The following is a 20,061-nucleotide window of genomic DNA, read 5'->3' on the forward strand; positions in this document are numbered from 1 at the left end:
AAAAGGATGTGCTAGGGGAAAATGCACGTTCCTAGCACCTCGGGTGCCTAGGAGACATGGCCTAAGCTCCCTCGCCCCCCTCCCAGGTCTGGCCTCTGATTGGTCCTTTTCACTAACATTTATCAGTAAAAGGACCAATCCCCTTTCAGGACAACCTTCTGAAAGGTGATTGTCACATGTCAGTGAAAGGACCATTGAAGGAACCAATCGGCAATAAGTGAAGGAGTGAATAAAACAATATTAAAGAGTCTGGCAAATATCAGTGGAAAGGACCAATTGGAAACAGCTCTGGAAGTACAGAAAAGCAATATACACTTTTTTTTGGCTGCTCAGAAATTAACGTCAGCTCTGTGCTGGCATTAATTTCTGAGCATACAAATGTGCGGATTGGGCGCATAACCAGATGGTAATGGACTGGCCTAACTGTTCTAGAGGAAAGGAAAATATTAGTTAATAGTAATTTCAACTTGTCTTTCTGGAAGGACCATGCAAAACAATGTACAGTAGTACAATAAAAACTGCTTTTGCTTCTACTAAGGCTTATTCCTTGCATCTACCAGCATTGCTGTGAATAAATATTTCTTAATGTTACTCCTGATTCTACTCTCCTCATGTCCCCTTGTTCTAGAACTTCTTATGTATTCATCCGTCAGTGATATCTAGCTTACTGCCCCCCTTTGGAGCATGCCTAGTCTCATAGGACTTATAAAGGCAGTCCTCTGCACATCATGATTAAATCCTTTGCTACCTTTACAATTTCAGGCAAATATCGCAGATTTTGGAACAAATCAGTGGGTAACCTGTTTCCAAGAGGTAGCAGAAAACATCCTGGGGCAAAATGCTAATTATCTTGGAGAGCTGAAAGAAAAGGTAACAACCTTCTTTAGTGTGCATATAAGTGATGGAATAATGAGATAAATTAAATTAAATATACACATGGTGATCCTACTGAACCCTGAGAATTGATATTCTGTTGGACTCAAAGATGGTTCTAGAAAAACATTATTTTTAATTCTCAGCAGCCATCAAGATTTGTTTTTATTAATTGAACTGTTCCAACAATCCGTTGGATATTTAATGTAAGTTTATCTTAAAAATTAAAAGGAAAGAGTTAAATCCCTGCTGACCTTTCTAATGCTACAAAACTTCTGCACCTGGCTGAACTATCATAAGTGGCTGGATAACCTTATTGGTGGAAACCGTATTTTAAATAATTGTGAAATCTGGCAGAGCACTAGGAAGTAACATGACAGCAAGTGTGCAAGAAGCAGAGCAGCAGGTGTACAGAACAAGATGGAAGCCTCTGGATTTGGTGCCTTGAGTCGCAACCTAATCTTAGATTTGCTTTTTTAGCTACTTTCTTACTCCCTTTCCACACTGGCTTTTATTTAGAAACAAGCCGTTAAGCCCGTTAAAACGGGCTACATCCCTCTGTCTCTCACCACCCCCTACCTCCCTCCCTCTCACCCACTCCTCCCTCTCCTCTCACTCACTCCCTCCCCCCTCTCTCTCCCTCAGTCCCACTCCCTCTCTCTCTGTCCCACTCCCTCCCTCTCTCTCCCCCCTCACTCAGTCCCCCCCCCTCACTCAGTCCCACTCCCTCTCTCTCCTCCCCTCTCACTCAGTCCCTCCCTCTCTCTGTCAGTCCCTCCCTCTCTCTCTCCTCCCTCGCTGCCGCCGCTGCCACCCGCCGCCGCCGCTACCACCGGACGCCGCCGCCGCTGCTGCCACTCAACTCTGCCGCTGCCACTGGACGCCGCTGCCACTCAACGCCGCCATTTTTTTTCGGCTCAGACCGACGTGCTCGCCCGCACATGCGCTGTAGAGCTGGTCTCTACTGCGCATTTGCGACACGTCAGTCATCCTTCGTTTATTAGGTAGGATAGTCTGTAGATGTTATACTTTCATACTGCCCTTCCCAAAACAAGTTTGAATCAAAGTAATTTACATCAAATAGTTAAATACAATAATCAAATACATCATAGTACATCATTGAAGCACAGTACCCAATTCAACCCTAAAATCAAGAAAATACGATAATCTGGTACCGTGGCTCAATCCACCCCGTTCTCAATGTAGTGTGCAATAGTTCACGTAAACCTTTTCTCATAGCTGGTGCTTCTGCTCACAGATTTCTAACTTGTGCTAATTTCTCATTTCTCTTACTGTGTGTCCAATATATGCACATGCATTTTTCACATAATATTATCTTCTTATCTTTTTGTGTACCACTCCTGTCTTCACATAACTAATGTACTTAACACCCTATAACACATTCATAAAATGTAAAACCCCAACAACCCACATAACTATAACAGCTGTAAATATCTCCCCCCTTCCCTTGTCACCCTTTGGGACTGATCTGCATGGGGGTGACACCATCACAGTAGGGATCACCTAAAATACTCCCTTGGATGATATCAATGGGGAGGAGGCATGACCCGTAGTAGCCCAGTGCAAAATGTTATAGGAGTTCAGACACTAGCAGCTAGCTGATTCTTTTTATAAATTACCTCTGAGTGGTGAACACTTTGAGTGCTGATAAGTTTAAAGGTACAGATAGATTTTGAATTGAATGGAGACATGTTTTGAAAGTAGAATTCATGATCTTGTTCATTCTTTGTTGTCTTTACAGAACGAACAGGCTTTCGAGGAAGTCTTCCACAATGCTAACTTCTGCACCTATACCTTCCGAATCCGTGTCAAGCTGGAGACCTACAATGTGAGTTTATGGGCTTAGGAAGTTGCAAGATTTGGCTCAGCTGGAATATTTTTTCCTTGAATTGCATTGCTTTCTGTTTAAAGGAGGAGGGATCGGGGGAATTGTTTCCTGCCATGTCATCATGTGCTTTGAATAAGAAATTACTACTCACCTGATAATTTCCTTTTCTTTAGGACAGTCAGGTGAAAGCAGAACAAGTGGGTTATGCACTCCTACCAGCAGATGGAGATGGAGCAAGCTGACATCAAAGTATATATACCCCTGCAGTGACCTTAGCCTGCCAGTATTCTCTTCAAAAGCAATTGTGGACAAACTAGTCAAAAATCTCGATTAAAAACAACGAACTATGTCCATACTCAGCCAGCAGTCAACATAAGAACATATAAGAGCAAAGCATTGGTGTAGGGACTGGATAACACCAGTAATCCCAGTAACATGTAGGCACATAGGAGGAACAATATGTAACCACACGGCAACCAAGAGAGGGAAGCTGTATTCATCTGACTGTCCTAAAGAAAAGGAAATTATTAGGTAAATAGTAATTTCTTATTTCTTAGCATCCTTTCAGATGAATGCAGAACAAGTGGGATGTAACTTAGCTGCTACTGAATAGGGTGGGAGGCTGCCCGCTGTCTAGACAAAACCGCACATGCAAAGGCTGTATCCTCCTGGGCCTGAACATCCAGATGATAATACCTGGAAAAGGTTTGTAAGGAGGACCACGTCGCAGCTTGGCAAACGTTGACGGGAGACAATCTAACTTCTGCCCATGACACTGCCTGAGCCAAGTGGAATGAGCCCGAACCTGACCAGGCACCATCTTCCCAGCATCCATGTATGCAGCCATGACTACCTCCTTAATCCAGCGAGCTAAAGTAGCCTATGAGGCTGGCTCTCCCTGTCTAGTACCGCCATGAAGGACAAACGGGCGTTCTGACTTCCTAACCTCCAGATACTTGACGATATGTCTGACATCCAAGGGTTGCAACAAACTATACTCCTCTGCATCTTTCTTTATCCAGAGACCGCAGGGAGATGGTTTGATTCAAGTGAAACCCAGGGACTACCTTCAGTAAAAAGAAAGGAATAGTACGCAGCTGTATCGCCCCTGGAGTCACCTGGAGAAATAGCTCCTGGCAAGACAAGGTCTGCAATTCGGAAACCCTACACACCGAACAAATTACCACAAGGAACACAGTTTTCAAAGTCAACAACTGCAAGGACAAAGTACATAGTAGTCTAAACATAAGGCCTGCCAAAAAATCCAAGACCAAATTAAGACTTCCTAGGGGCACTGGAAACTGCAAAGAAGGACGAAGATGTTTCACTCCTTTCAGAAAACGGGTTACATCAGGATGAGCTGACAAGGATCCATAATTTACCTGACCCCTAAAACAGGTGAAAGCTGCTACTTGTACCTTTAAGGAATTAAGAGCCAATCCTTTATTCAAGCCATCCTGTAAAAATTCCAAAATAAGTGGAATCTTGACCAAGGAAGGAAGAGAACCTCTATCCTCATGCCAGGCCTCAAACACCCTCCAAACTAGCACATATGCCAAGGAAGTGGAGAACTTTCTAGCTCTTAGCAAGTTGGAAATCACTGTGCCAGAGTATCCACATTTCAGCAAGCGAAGGCTTTCAAGGGCCATACTATAAGACAAAATTGAATTGGATCTTTGTGAGGAACAGGTCCCTGCTGCAACAGGTTCCTGTGCTCTGGAAATCGAAGAGGCAAATCCACCAGGAGCCTCCGCAGATCTGCATATCACTGTATCCTGGGCCAATCTGGAGCAACCAAGAGCACAATCTCCCTGTGGCATTCTATCCTGCAAATCAATCTGCCCAATATGGGCCATGGAGGAAAAGTATACAGCAACTTGTCTTCCAGCCATTCCTGCACTAGGATGTTGATCCCCGATGACTTTGGATCCCTTCTGCGGCTGAAGAATTGCGGAACCTTCGCATTGTGCAGAATTGTCTCCAGGAACAGGAGACCCCGGTGATCCCGAATCAGCTGAAATGCCTCGTCTGACAATACTCACTCTCCTGGGTCCAGTCTTTGCTGAGATAATCTGCTCTAATGTTGTCTTTGCCTGCAATGTGCGAGGCTGAGATCATCTGGAGATGCACCTCTGCCTATTCCATAAGTTGATCTATTTCCAGTGACACCTGCTTGCTCGTGTTACCTCCCTACCGATTGATGTAAGCTACAGTCGTTGCATTGTCTGACATTATTCAAACTGACCAACCTTGCAGTCTGTCGCTGAACTGCAAACATGCCAGCCAGAAGGCCCTGGCTTCCAGCGAATTGATGTTCCATAGAGACTCTTCTGCACTCCATCACCTTTGCACAGTCAGCTCTTGCCAATGAACTCCCCAACCTCAGACTCTCAACCGTTGTCAGCACTAGCCAGTCCGGTGGGGACAGGGAGACTCCCTTCCGTAGATGATCCGCCTGCAGCCACCACTGCAGTTGGGAAGATACTTCCATTGGCATATGGAGCCGAATTGAATAGTCCTGAGACAGCAGGGAGCACTGAAGAGGATGCATATGCTTTCTCGCCCATGGCACCACTTTCAGAGTCGCTGCCATTAAGCCAAGAACCTGCAAGTAAGAACATACAGTTGGGCGCAGAGTGTTCAACAACAGATGGACTTGAGCTAGCAACTTCCAAATTCGAGCTTCCAGTAGGAACACCTTGCCCTGCTGCGTGATGAACCAAACCCCCAGATATTTGTGTCTGAGTAGGTTGACAGCTGCTCTTGGCTAGGTTCACCATCCAGCCGAGCACCTGCCACAGGGAAATCACCTTGCAAGTTACCAAGCGGCTCTCATCCAGCAAGTTGGCATGAATCAGCGAGAACAAATATGGGTGCACCAGGATTTCATCCTTTTTCATCCCTGCTGAAACTACCACCATTACCTTGGAAAAGGTCCTGGGAGCGGTAGCCAGACCAAAGGGCAGTGTCTGAAACTTGAACCACAGGAATCTCTGATGCTCTAGTCCAGTGCTTCTCAACTGGTGTGTCGCCAAGCACCGGCAGGTGTGTCGCGTGCTCCCGGTCTCTCCCGCTGCTCTTCCTTCCCTGCTGCCGTTGCCACCGGGCTATCAGTACGTTCAAGCCCAGTGGGAACAGCAGCAGTGGTAGAAGAAGCAGTGGCATTTGCGGCTGGCCTTTTCTTCTTCCCGCCCCCCCCCCCCCCCCCGTGACCCGGAACAGCTACCATTTGTGCTCGGGGGGGGGGGGGGGAGGGAGAGGAAGTGAGTGAGAGAAAGAGAGAGAAGCAGCCTGCCAGCCAGTGTGTGATTGAGAGCATGTGTGTGAATGAGAGAAATTGGTCAGAGAGCTGATGTTTGTTTGTGTATATGTGAGAGACAATGAAAGTGACTGCTCAGGGAGGTGACTGGTGTGTGTGTGTGTGTGTGTGAGAGAGAGAAAAAGCATGGAAGGGAGAAATCTGGGTATGTGAGAAAGCATGGGCGTAAGAAGCCTGGTGTGATGTGTGTGTGTGTGTGGGAGGGGGGGGGGTTTGTATGTGACAGACAGCATGGGAGTGAGAAGCCCGATTATGTGAGAGAGAGCATGGGAGTGGGAAGCCTGTGTGTGTGCATGCATGAGAGAGAGAGACTGGTTGGTAAGGTGACGGTGTGTGTGAGAGAAAGTGATTATGGGAATGAGAAGCCCTGTGCATGTGGAGAGAACAAGCATGGGAGTGAGAGACCTGGTGAGTGTGTGTGTGTGAGACAGAGAAAGTGATTTTGAGAGTGAGAAGCCCATATATGAAAGTAGAACACAGGAGTGGGAAGCCTGTGTGTATGTATGGCATGAGAGAAACTGTTCAGGAAGGTGACTGGTGTGTGTGTGTCAAAGACTGTTTGGGAGATGATTGGTGTGTGAGAGACAGAAACTGGTCATGGGGGCATGACTGGTATGGTGTGTGTGTGTGTGTGTGTGAGAGACATGGGCACTAAGGAAGAGGACCATGAGTATAGAACTTAGATTCTACTGCTGCTTCTGGTGTGTGCCACGGCCTGCATGGAAGGGGAGTAGGAGTGCTGCTGGAGGGGGTAAGAAAAGGTGGCTTTTTAAGTTTATTTTTCTTGATTGACTGCCATTTTAATTATTTAATATTATGTGATGTCTGCTTTTTTGAAATATTTTATTGGTTTTTGGAGAATGTTTAATAGTTTTTGAGTTTTTAATTGTAGGATGTTATTCTGTTCATAGCTGTTTTGAAACCTTTATTCTGCTTATTAGTATAGTTTTACAATTATTTCTGTGTGGGGATCTATAGCTGCTTGCTAGTTCTGTTTTCCTAATAAGAGGTGTATTGGTTTTTAGGGCCTGATTTAATATTTGTAGTGTTGCCTTTTCATAGATAGGGTTGCACCTGTTTGAGTGTATTCCATAATACAGGTGTAACTGTGTGCAGATTAGTTTGTGCATTACTACAGATCCTGGGAGTATGTTAGGTCGGTTCTGTGTCTGTTACCGAGATGAGATATTTTACTAGCATGTAAGCATTTGTATCAGTCTTATTTGTTGTGTTTTCTCAAGAGGACATGCATTGGTGGTAAACTGCTGTCTTTTCATAAGTAGGGCTATTGAGCCTGGAAGTAGGAGTTTGAGTTGCTGTTACTGAGATGACCCCAGAATATCTTTTTTGTAGGGTGAGTTGTATGGGGAATGTCATAATTCTGCTTTTACATCAATTATTGTGGGTCAGGGGGGTTCCCGTGGATGCAAACTGTACTTTTACATCTAGCCCCATGATGATCATGGGTCAGTGTGTCATGCATGTGAGAACCATCTGACAGGTGTGTCCCGACAGAAAAAAGGTTGAGAACCATTGCTCTAGTCTGGGAATGTGAAGATATGCCTCGAACAGATCCAAAGAGTTCAGGAGTTCCCTCGCCTGCACAGCCATTAGTACAGAGTGCAAAGTTTCCAGATGATGGTTGATGCCTTTTGAGGTCCAGGATGGGATGAAAGGAGCCCTCCTCCTTTGGCACAACAAAATAAATGGAATATCGCCCCGTATCTTTTTTTTTTTTTTTTTTTTGAGATGTGGGCACTGGGACCACAGCCCTCAGACTAGGAGCCTTGTCAATGTATCCACCACCATCTGCTTCTTCTGCGGAGAGTGGCAGGGAGAAGCTACGAACTCGTTCTGAGGAATACTGTGAAACTCCATCAGATGTCTGTGTTGTATTACCTTCAGGATCCATTGATCTCGACCCATCTCTGATAAAAGAGAAGACCCCTATCTCTTGTTCTCAGGGGTGGGTCGGAAAACCTTTGTTGGGAGGGTCCGCTGCCCAAGCCTGCAGCTCATCTGGGCTGTCGGGGATGAAAGGACTGAGACCTACTTGAAGGGCTGAGTCCTCTGAAAAGTCACTCCTCTATAGGGCTGAAAACACCTGGATCCTCTAGCGTGACCTCTCATAAGGGAGTGCTGCACCTGTCTCTTATCTTCCAGCAAACAAGGAACCGGAGATTTGCCGCACTTACTGGCCAGTTTCTCTAACTCATTGCCAAACAAGAGCGAGCCATGAAAAGCAATTTGGTGAGATTAGCCTTGAGGTTGCATCGGCTGACTGGTTCCTCAACCATAACTGGTGCCTGGCTGCTACAATCGAAGCCACCCCTCTGGCCGAAGTGCGGACCAAATCACAACCCACATCAGCCAAAAAGGCAGCAGCTGGTTGCAAAATTGACCTGGAATAATCTTCAGAGTCATCAACCTCCTGGGAGAGAAGCAAACAAGAGCGAGCCACCAAGAAACAACAAGAAGCGATCTATAAGGACATTGCCACAGCTTCAAATGCCTGCTTAAGGATTGTCTGTCGTTCTATCATAAGTATCCTTCAAGGCCGCTCCTCTTTCCACGGGAATAGTGATCTGCTTGGAGACTGCACACACCAGGGCATTTACCTTCGGGAAAACGTAAGCTCTCATCACCAGGTCCAGAGGGTATAGGCCTTCCAAAATCCGACCCCTTTTGAAATTAGCCTCTGGGGCACCACACTCAAGATTGATCAATTCTTGAATGCCTTCCATAACAGGGAAAAAAAGAGAAGCTTTTCGCCTGAGACATCTTTATCCAGACCCACCTCTGGCTGGGAAGAACCAGGCTTAGCAAAATCAGAGGAAGACAAATCACCCTGAGCCTCCAAACGGCACTGGCACAATTCAGCAGGCACTCCTGGCTTAGATGCCTGAATATGACAGAGGCGCTTAGGCTTCTTAGTCTCAGGTGCCATAATGGCCAACAAGGTGCTGAGTGGTAGCCAGAGGCGTACGTCTAGTTGATTTTTTTTTCTATATAGGCACTTAAAGATTAGCATTCTCATCTAGGCGCTCACCCAGGCGGCCAACAGAAAAGCGCACAGTTCTAGATGTGCATGGCAACTAGGCAGCGCTTAACGTGGGTGCTCAAAGGATAAGGCTTTACTGTGTGCCTGATAACTGGGCACACAAACTGGATGCACAGCGAGACACACACAGTGAGATGCACATGCCGAACCGATACTGGCTGAGCAGAGACGGTCTCTGGCTGCGGGAGGAGAGGGCATTTGCCATCACTGCTGCGCTCGGCTTCTAGCACCCACTGCCTTTCAGCTACACCCATGTCTGAAAACCAGCTACTGGGCCAAGGCACTCATCTGAGGGACCACTGAAATCACCTCAGGAAATATCAACTGGGGGAGGGACCATTTGGTATCACCGCAGGAAAGCGGGGAGGTAATTTTCTTCCTTAATTCTCCTTAAAATTGAAGCAATCCCCAGTGGGGAAATGCACGTCCACATCTGCTGGAGACGGAGAATACTGGTGGGTTGAGGTCACTGCAGCTTGCTCTTCCTCCATCTGCTGGTAGGAGTGCATAACCCATTTGTTCTGGATTAATCTGGACACTAAGAAAATTATTTTTATTAGGGCACTATGTATTTGCACTCTGCTTTAAGACTATAATCTTTTTGTTGAACAATTCAATGTCCAATGAGTAGACACATCAGTGTATCTTTGTTTCAGATGTGATATTGTTTCTGATGTGAAATTCCAAAGGGAAATATTTTTGAAAGCTCTCCTGCTTTGCCAGTGTTAAGACCTTTGATCAGAAATCTCTAATAGTGGCATATCTCTGTTTGAAAAGTATGAATAAGCAAGAGTAGTTTAAGACTTACCCCTGGAGAGAAAGGTAGACTTGGGGTCCATTAGTTAGGATCTGGAGGGAGGTGCAGTTTGTGGCCCCTGGCTAAGGGCACTCACTTCAATGGCTGGGCCAGCAGAGATTAATAAAATACATTTCAGTGCACAGGAAGGCTCATGGTGCTGTAGGTTCCAATAAAGTTGGAAGCCTGAAAGAATAGGAAGAAACTGCTGGGCCAAAGCAAGTGATTTGTGCTTTTCTATCTGTTTAAAGCTTTCCTGTTTTCATCACCTCCCAAAGCTGCTTCTGTCATACATGTATAGGTTTCAGCTGTATGCACAGCATCTAATAAATTGTAAACCTACCACTCAACTATCAGATTTCAACAGCTGCTACATAATCTGATTTCCTACTCTTATCCTTATGTAGTAGCAGTTGAGATAATTATTGCCCTCAGATTGCTGTTTACAAGTCCTGCAGACCATTCAATTTACAAGCCCTGCAGTTCAGTCAATGTATACAGCACTTGTTACTCATAACCCACCTTTCCAGGTACAAACCGCCCAAGCAAGGAACAATAATATAATGTACGGCTATTGCAGTAAGTATGGTGGACAGTGCTTCTTGCAGGTTACAGCCCTAAACATCGTGCTGAGCAGACTTGCTGGACCTTTTGGATGATCTCTGCTATCTTTTACTATTACTACTACCACTACTTAATATTTCTGAGGCACTACACAACATACAAGGTGCTGTACAAACACACAAAAAAGGCAGCCCCTACTCAATAGAGCTTACAATCTAATAAGACATACAGGACAAGAGACTTGGGGCATTTCATAAAGTAAGATAATGGTGAAAAAGAAAGCTAGTTAATGAAGCTAAAAGCAATCAGGCCTAAGATTTAAAAGCAGCTTCAGAAAGGTGGGTCTTTAGATGGGATATAAACACGGCAAAAGAAGGAGCATATCTCAGCAGTTCAGGAGCATTATTCCAAGCACACAGTGCATCCAGGTGGACAGCATGGAGTCGAGAGTTGGCGGTAGAGGAAGAGGCATAGATAGGAGTGACTTACCTAATGGGTAGAGGGCTGTAAGAAGAGAGAGAGAGAGAGAAGGTTAATGAGGAGTTAGAGTGAAGGCTCTTGTAGGTGAGTAAGAGGAGCTTGAACTGTATGTGGGAATGGATAGGGAGCCAATGCAGTGAGTTCAGAAGAGGGGTTATATGGGTGTAGAGACTTTGGTGAAAGAAGTCACGCAGTTACGATAGAGGGGACCGGGAGGATGACCGTGTTATCCACAGAAACTGAGAAAGGAGGAAGAGGGGAGAACAGCTTTGTCTAGGCTATGTTGAGTTTAAGTGGCAGTGGGACATCCAGGCAGCAATCTCGGACAAGCAGGCCAAGGTCCGGGTCTGGAGATTTGGCGAAATTTCTGGAGTGAAAGGTAAATCTGGGGGGAGTCTGCATAAAAATGGTATTCCCTGTATGTACCCGGATCAGTCCAGACTCCTGGGTTTTGCCCCCCCTCTAGCAGATGGAGACAGAAGTTTACAAACTAAACTCCGCCTTATCTAGGCTGGTGCCACCTACAGTCTGGCAGTCTTCTGTCTCCTAGCAGGTGGAGAGGGTACAAAATCCTACAGTCTGAGCTGAGATAAAAATGGTATTGAAAGCCATGAGAGGAAATCAGAATATCAAGGAAGTTAATATATATGGAGAAGAGAAGAGGGCCCAGAACAGAACCTGAGGATCACCAATTGTTAGTGGAATAGCAGTAGAGGAGGAACCACCAGAGGAAATGCTAAAAATGCGATGGGAAAGATAAGAGAACTCGGATTTCAGGACTCTGCCCTGTCTGAGTGAGGGCAGAGTATCAAGGAACAGGTGGTGATCAATGGTATCAAAAGCAGCAAACAGATCAAGGAGGATAAGGACAGAGTAAGACCTTTGGCTTTAGCCATAAACAGGTCATTGGAAACTTTTGACAAGGGTTGTTTGTTCAATGTAGAGGGTGAAAACCAGACTGGAGTGGATCCAGAATGGCTTGAGATGTAAGAAAATCAAGACCGCAGTGCTGAACAGCACATTCAAGTAGTTTGGAGGCAGACAGGAGAAGGAACAGTAGTTGGCAGGACAGGTAGGATCCAGTGAGGGTTTGTTTATTTTTTATTTAGGTTTTTTATATACCGGCATTCATGAACAAGTCACATCATGCTGGTTTACATAGAAACAAGGGGTGCATAGAACAGTAGAACTAAACTGGTGTAAGGGGAAGCAGTTACAAAAAACAGGGGTAAGATAACTGGGAGAGAGAAAAAAGAGGAACGGTGGGGAGTAAAGATTTGTAAGGGGATTAACATATAAATTATCCAGAGATACTCTGCATTTCTTTTTTACTTTTTTTTTAATAATTATAATATACATATCAAATATAAAACATATTTGAAATAAAATAAAGATAACACAAGTAGAGAAATATTATCATTACTATTACAAAGAAAGAAAATTGACATGTTAACCTATATTATTCCATTATATAATATTGGGGAGAAAGAGAAAGGCCCAGGGGCTCTAAGCCTAATATATATAATTATGCTAAACATAAAAGAAAAAGATAAGTAAACATCCAGACTAATACATTGCCTCTCCCATATAAAGTCATCTTTAAGAAATAGGCAGATGACTGAAATTGAATCCGCTGTGGCGGAGGATTGCCTGCTGGCACTTGGCCGGCAGGCATAACTTCCACAACAAAGGTACCGGGGGGGGGGGGGGGGGGGGGGGTTGGGCTGCGGGCGGGACAGGTAGAGGAAGGGGGGGGAAGGTAGGGGGGAAAGGAAAGTTCCCTCCGAGGCCGCTCCGATTCAGAGCGGCCTCGGAGGGAACGGGAAAGCCAGCTGGTCTCCCCGAGGGCTTGGCGTGCACTAGTGTGCACCCCCTTGCGTGCACCAACCCTGATTTTATAACATGCGCGGATGCGCGCGCATGTTATGAAATCAGGCATACATTTGTGTGCCCCATTGTTTTTTGATACAGTACTTTCAAATGGATAAGTGGTCTATAGTCAGAATTGCAAGAAAATAGACTGACTTCTTAATCGTGGCATGTGCTGACCACAAATTATCTAATGAAACCAAAGTACATTTAGTCAAATCTGGTCTGACATTAAGACCCTGGGTAGTATCCCGTACCTCATGAGAACAGGAAGTTGCGTTGTCTAAACCCAGAGATGCCAAAGACTTAACCAAGCCTATTGCAGGAACACCATCTCTATCCTGGAGAATTTGGTGAAGTGAAACGCTGCCAAACTGCATTTGACTTGTGGCATTTATGAGAGAAATGCTGCCCAAAGATGCAGTCGAAGCACCAGGATTCAAGCTGATCCAGCATTCCTTCAGCCACCACAGCATTGTAAACTGCATAGCCATGCCACTGAATATTACCGGTTCTCTTAAAATTAATCAGATAAGTATATCCGCCAACTTTAGGACAGACCTACAGCACGACAAGAGTTAACCACATAACTTATGCAGCTAACTCTGGTCCACCCAGAAATGCCTCCTGCCTGCTCCAGAGTGTCCCCAAATTATTTCTTAAGGAATGGTATGATTATGGCAGGTTTGAAGGCAGCAGGAACAGTAGTAGTGGAGAGTGATAGGTTGAGGAGGTGACAGATGGAAGGGAGGACTGCAAAGGAGATTGACTCTGTCCCCACCTGATTCCTCAGCTCTGAGGAACAAATAGTGAGTTTGGAGGAAGAGAGAAGACCAGCAGTTTCCTCCACTGTGACTTCAGAAAAGGGGGAAAGAGTGGCGGAGGCTAGAGGAAAGAAGTGGGGGAGAGGCAGGTGAAGGTGACCTGATTGAGAACTCAAGACTAATTTGTGAATCTTGTCATGGAAATAGTCAGCCATAGTCTGGGAGAGAGTGAAAGGGAGGGGGAGGGTGATGAGGGAACTTTGAGGAGGGAATTGAATGGCAAAGACGTCCAACCCTCACCATCTAAGAGTTTCAGATGGATATAGTAGTCTTGTTTGACAAGTGCAATAGCAGACTTGGAAGATCAATATGAATTTGAAATGTATGAAGTCTGCATGGGATTTTATCCAGAGATGTCCTGTAGTGAGGGTGCAGAAACATAGCTCAACCATCTCCTTCTATGCCTTCCCATGTGTAGGGACCTGCTTGTCTTTACATGTGCACCAGTTTTTCTGATGAGGGCTGAGAGATGCTTTATTGAAAGCACTGCTGGGTGGAGAAAGTGTATGGTTTGGTTCTAGGGGTGAGCCAAGGCTGGGGTTTAGTGCGTCTTACAGGATGGGTAAGAGACGGAGAAAACAAGGGCTGGACATCTTCCTTTCCTTGGCTCACTCCTGTTAAAGGATAGAAAAGGCAACCTACACAACTGCACCCCCACAGTTCAGATGCCTTTCAGTCAGACTATTGAGCACTGTTAGAAGCCTCTTATTTTCAGCCAATTGCTCACCCTCTGTCTCTTCAGCTTGGAGTTTTTCAATTCAGCTGTGTAAACTACACCAATTTTCAAAACAAACATACACAGGAAGTTTGCTTTGAAAATTCTCACCAAATGTACCATGCAGTTACATTTGGTTTTTGGTGTGTGCAAATGTTTTCTGAAAATGTATGTGCATATGGCTGAATCTTATAAAGTGTGTGTGAGTGTCTGTAAATGCAAATCCCTCCCAGCTCCACCCCAAGGAATGCCGTCCCTTTGAAAATTACTCCCATAAAATCAAAGCCTGAAAAATTGTATGTTAAGAAGCTGTCTGAAAAACAACAAGGGCCAGATTTTTAAAGGAGCAGGCGTGGGGCACATTTTTGTGCGCTACCCGGCGCGCACAAATGTACACCCGCTTTTATAACATGCGCGCACTACCACGCGCAAGTTATAAAATCCAGCGTTGGCGCGCGCATGGCTTTTCCCGTTCCCTCCAAGGCCTCTCCGAAATCGCGTCCTCGGAGCGGCCTTGGAGGGAACCTTTTTTTAGCTCCCCCCACCTTTCCCTTCCTTCCCCTATCTAACCCTCCCCCCAGCCCTACCTAAATCCCCCCCCCCCCCTTTTGTTGTCAGTTATGCCTGCCCAAGGCAGGCGTAACTTGCGCACGCCGGCCGGCTGCCGGTACCGGAGGACTCGGACCGCCCATTTTTGAAAGCCCTGGGACATACGCGCGTCCCGGGACTTGTGCGCGCCGCCGAGCCTAGGTTTTTGAGGGTTACACGCGTAACCCTTTGAAAATCCACCCCAAAATGAATTGCAGTGAGTTCCATGATGAAAGGGTCCTGCATGAGAGAGACTGGCTGTCATTTATGGCTCTTTCCCTTCTGTCTCAGGAAATCTGGAAGTCTCTTGTGCTCTGTATAATGTTTAGCACCTGAGTGTCCTGGCTGTGGGGCCCTGATGCTGTGTTATGAAATAGAAATCACTTAGCATGGTGAATAGTCAGACTAAGACTATTTGTCTTTCTTTTCAAAAGGATGAGTCTCGTATCAAGGCCACAGTAATGGAAGCGAAGCCTGTGGATCATAAGGAATATGCACAGAGGCTGATCATGAACATTCGGAAGATGGCGGCAAATATAGCCTGAGCACGAGGAAGATGGAATTAAGCTGCCGAGTGTTTATCTACTCTGAAGGTTTCATGAAAAGATGTGACTCTCCCACTTGCTAGATCAGTTGCACATCGGTAATACTGGACACAAGATTTGGTTAGCGTGGGTAAAACATGCAGATTTTCCAAATTACGTTGCTCATCATTCCAAATTTTAGCAATATAATTTCCCATGTATAGAATGGGCTTCTTTTCTTATTTCACCACCCACCAGGAACCCTTTTTTTAGCTCAGCCATCTCCTTGCATGCCTTGGACCAGCATGCTTCTCACATGTTCACCTGGGTTTGTGATGAGTGCTGAGCCGCTTCATTGAAAGCACTGCAGCATCTCCCCCCTGTATGGTTTGGTAAGTGACTGCTTTGCTAGGGCTGTTGGTAGGGAAGAGTGTGCTGCAGTCGTCTTTGTTCCAAGCCTGATCATTCATATTGTACCTACATGCCCACTTCCTGAGGAGTTACATTGCTCTGCTTATTGCTGCCGTGTAATGGGCGAGGTTTCCTCGCAGAGTTCTGTAACATTCACTTCCTGATTTCAAACTTAGCACCTCACCTCTCCTGGAATTTGTACATTCTTCTTTCTAGAGGTTCTGCTCAGTTTTAATGCTTGGCATGGCTGCGTGGCAGAATTATTAATCAAAGCCTTATCTTTCATATCTGAAGACTATCCTTCCTTCAAGGTTTAATAGACTGAGTCAGATGGTTCTGATATTAATCAAAATTGTCTCTTCTGAGGCATGCTGATAAGCATTGTCTTTCTTTCCCTTAGGGAAATCTCGCCAACTACAAAGCCTTGATTTATTTTTCATTTGAATTAATATTGTGTTGCTTTTGGATGATGGGTAATTGCAGAAGTTTGCTTTTACATTTCAATGTTTTGTATCTTCAACTTTCCTTGTGCAAAATCAATCTATGATGGATTACTCCTGTTTGGGGGGGGGGGGGGGGCTGTGGGAGGAATGATACTTTTTTTGTCTCTTGGTTTTGTTTGAATAAATAATGTTTTATGTTGCCTGTATATATTTGTGAACATGAAATCTTTCCATTTAGAGGAGAGCAATTAATTTGGTTTGATGATAAGTGATCACTGGGGGGGAGGAATGGGGAGGGAGAGTTCCTTTATTAATGTCTGGAAGGAGACACTTGTTCACATCATTTGCAGTCTGGAAGGATTCTTTGCTTCCACTTCTTGAAAATGCTGCTGATCAGCACTTTTAGGATTTTTATTGACGTTTACACAGCTCTAGAATGTGAGCAGACAGTAAGGTAGCACAGAAAGCAGTAATTATTCTATTGGGCTTTCAGCCAGGAGTGCAAAGGAGCTCTGTGTGTTCCTAATCACATTAATTCTAGGTCTGCCGGCTGCAGCTCACAGCTTGGGATCTTCTTGCACAGCTTCCTCTTCTCCTTTAAAACAGGAGTGCAGACCAGCAGTTTGGGAATGTCATGCTGGATGAGGCTTTCTTTATAGGTTTAGGAGTGCTGTGGAAACCCCTAGTCTCTATACTCACTGATTCCACCTTGGAGTCTTTCCAGTGTGTGTTTAAAAAGAAAGTGAATTCCATTTCTGCTAGCATGCAGCTTTAAAATAGTCTAGTCTGAAGTCTCCTTTTGGCCTGTAACGTAGAGGCTAAATTACAGTGAGACTGACTCACTTGTGTCTTTCTTGCTAATGCTTTAATTTCTTTGATACTTTATGCAAAGAGGGAGAGGTGATAAGCAGTCTGTCTATTCTAGTAACCTGCCCACCTTCAGTTTGAGTACTGAAAACAAGTTGTGGGTAGGAAATATCCATGTATATGGAGAAAATGAGACAAACTGCATTATACAGCATAACTAACTGTTTTCCCTCATGTGCACAGACACAAATACCCTCTTCTTCACATATACTTCCAATCATTCCCACATCAGAGCAGGACTCTCAGAAGAGACCACTGAAGTTCATTTACTTGTTCATCGTATCACCCTAGGGGTGCATTTTCCTCCAGCTGTTTGCTGTCCCTGGGGAACTGTTGCTACTGAATTTTGGAGCTCTGCTTAATTTTCAGACCTTGAAGCACAAGGGTGTGGTGTTACTCTTATTGCAGTTCCATCGAAAATCCTGTGGAAAAGGATTGTGTGTTTCTCACAGGACAAGCAGGATGGTAGTCCTCGCATATGGGTGACATCATCAGGATGGAGCCCAATCACGGAACACTTTTTTGTCAAAGTTTCTAGAACTTTGACTGGACCTACTGGGCATGCCCAGCAATGCACTGACCCTGCATCCAGCAGGGGTTCCCCCTTCACTCGTTGTTGTATCAGCCCAGAAGAAGTCACGACGTTCAAAGCCTCATTACTCCATACCTCCAGGAAAGGAACAGAAATCCCTGGATGCTTTTGGCAGGCATGTCTTCCATGGCTCAATGCTCATATCTCGCATTGCCTCTTACCAGTTATACATGACCCAGTATAACAGAGACCTTTTTAAGAGGATCCAGGATTTCTCTGATTCTTTACCAAAGCAACTCCAGGCTCAACTTCATACTCTGGCTCAAAAGGGTCTGGATACCGGAAAGCACCAGGTCTGCGCTGCATATGATATCTTTGACACTGCCTCTAGAGTGTCTGCAGTGGGGGATTAGTGCACGAAGATTGGCCTGGCTTAAATCCTCGGACTTAAGACCAGAAGTCCAAGACAGGTTAGCAGATCTACCCTGTGTGGGTGATAATCTCTTCGGTAAAAAGATCCGAGAGACTGTGGCGCAGTTGAAGGACCACCATAAAACGCCGCGCCAGCTTTCTTCTGATATTTATTTAGTTAGTTAGTTTTTCTATACCGGTGTTGGTACATACTTTCACACCGGTTAACAAAGTTTTTAAAATTAGAAATAACATAAAATACATTAAAAAAAGTCTGTGCCGTCTGAGTTTCCTTCTGCCCCTAAGAGAACTTTCAGATGGGACTCTAAGTGGCTGGCCTACAAGCCAAGGAAATTTTATCCTCCGGCTTCTAGAGGACGCCCTTCCAGACCTTACCAAAAAGGTCAATCCAGGCAGACTAGGCCTCAAAAATCTCAGCCAGCTTCTCAGCCTGGACCAGCGTCAGGGTTTTGACTCCTTCCTAGAGAGTGTAAGCCAACCTCCTCTTCCATCCCTACCAGTCGATGGTCAGCTCTGCCACTTCAACAGCATTTGACATAGTCACCACAGACCACTGGGTACGTGCAGTAGTCACGGTTACCACCTAAATTTCCTGAATGTTCCAGCGGACTTTCCACCTCGGCTGATGAGGGGACATCCAACCACTCTCCCATGCTCGAACTGGAGGTCTCATCCCTCCTCAAATCCCAAGCAATAGTACCAGTGCCCCTCTCCCAGCAGGGGCAAGGGTTTTATTCCCGGTATTTTCTAATACCAAAAAAGTCAAGTGGCATACGCCAGATACTGGACCTCCGCGCCCTAAACAAATTTTTACAGTGAGAAAAATTCAAAATGGTAACCTTGGGCTCTCTACTTCCTCTTCTACAAAGAAGAGATTGGCTATGCTCTCTAGATCTCCAAGATGCTTTCACACACATCTCAATTACTCCATCTCATCGCAAGTACCTGCAATTCCTGGTTGGCCCTCGACACTTCCAGTACTGTGTACTACCATTCGGCCTAGCATACGCTCCACGAGTATTCACCAAGTACCTGGTGGTGGTCGCAGCCTTCCTCAGGAATCAGGGTGTGCATGTCTACCCTTATCGCGACGATTGATAAGGGCTTTGACTCAGCAGGGCGCACTAGCCTCCCTACATATCACTATCCACACCCTGATCTCCTTAGGGTTTCTAATCAACTATCCCAAATCCAAGATAGTTCCATCCCAAACCTTATCCTTTATAGGGGCCGACCTAAACACTATACAGGTGAAAGCCTTCCTCCCCCAGGATCGCGCTTTCACCATAGCATCCCTGGCGCATCATCTACAGACGCGAGTATCTTCAACTGCTTGTCACTTCCTCATACTGCTGGATCATATGGCATCCTCTGTGCATGTCACTCCGATGGCTCGCCTAGCCATGAGAGTGATGCAGTGGACCTTAAAATACCAATGGATTCAAGCTTGTCAGCCAATGTCCAGCATTATCCAGGTTACCAAACAGCTCCGTCTGTCACTAGCCTGGTGGATATACCACTCCAATCTCATTCAAGGCCTTCCAATTCAGGCTCCAGAACCTCAAATTACCTTAACAGACGCATCCAGCCTCTGGTGGGGTGCACATGTAGGCGACCTGCAGACTCTGGGAACCTGGTCTCCAGAGGAAACCAAACACCAAATAAATTTCCTGGAGCTGCGGCCGATCAGATATGCCCTCAAGGCCTTTCAGGATTGCCTATCAAACAAAGCCATCCTGATTCAAACAGACAATCAGGTTGCGATGTAGTACATCAACAGACAAGGGGGAACGGGCTCCTACTTCCTGTGTCAGGAAGCTGTTCAGATATGGGCATGGGCCCTTTCCCGCTTGATGTACCTCAATGCAACCTACTTGCCGGGAGTGGACAATCTTTTCGCGGACAGGCTGAGTC

The 20,061-nt window shown here is 45.6% G+C and overlaps 1 protein-coding gene across 3 annotated transcripts in view; it reads left to right on the forward strand.

The window, feature by feature from the left end:
- RPA1 (replication protein A1) overlaps positions 1 to 16,462 on the forward strand; it is a 224,725-nt gene extending 208,263 nt beyond the window's left edge. For 2 of the 3 annotated variants that reach the window (XM_029611179.1, XM_029611181.1), the window contains 3 exons: positions 763 to 870; positions 2,636 to 2,722; positions 15,373 to 16,461. In XM_029611179.1, the coding sequence (XP_029467039.1) occupies positions 763 to 870; positions 2,636 to 2,722; positions 15,373 to 15,483 (306 nt within the window). In that variant the 3' untranslated portion in view covers positions 15,484 to 16,461. Of the gene's footprint in view, positions 1 to 762; positions 871 to 2,635; positions 2,723 to 15,372 lie in introns of all 3 variants that reach the window. The other variant, XM_029611180.1, reaches the window with a different exon arrangement.
- Positions 16,463 to 20,061: the final 3,599 nt, after the last annotated feature.

The sequence above is a fragment of the Rhinatrema bivittatum genome, chromosome 8 (assembly GCF_901001135.1).
Source record: "Rhinatrema bivittatum chromosome 8, aRhiBiv1.1, whole genome shotgun sequence".
NCBI lineage: Eukaryota > Metazoa > Chordata > Amphibia > Gymnophiona > Rhinatrematidae > Rhinatrema > Rhinatrema bivittatum.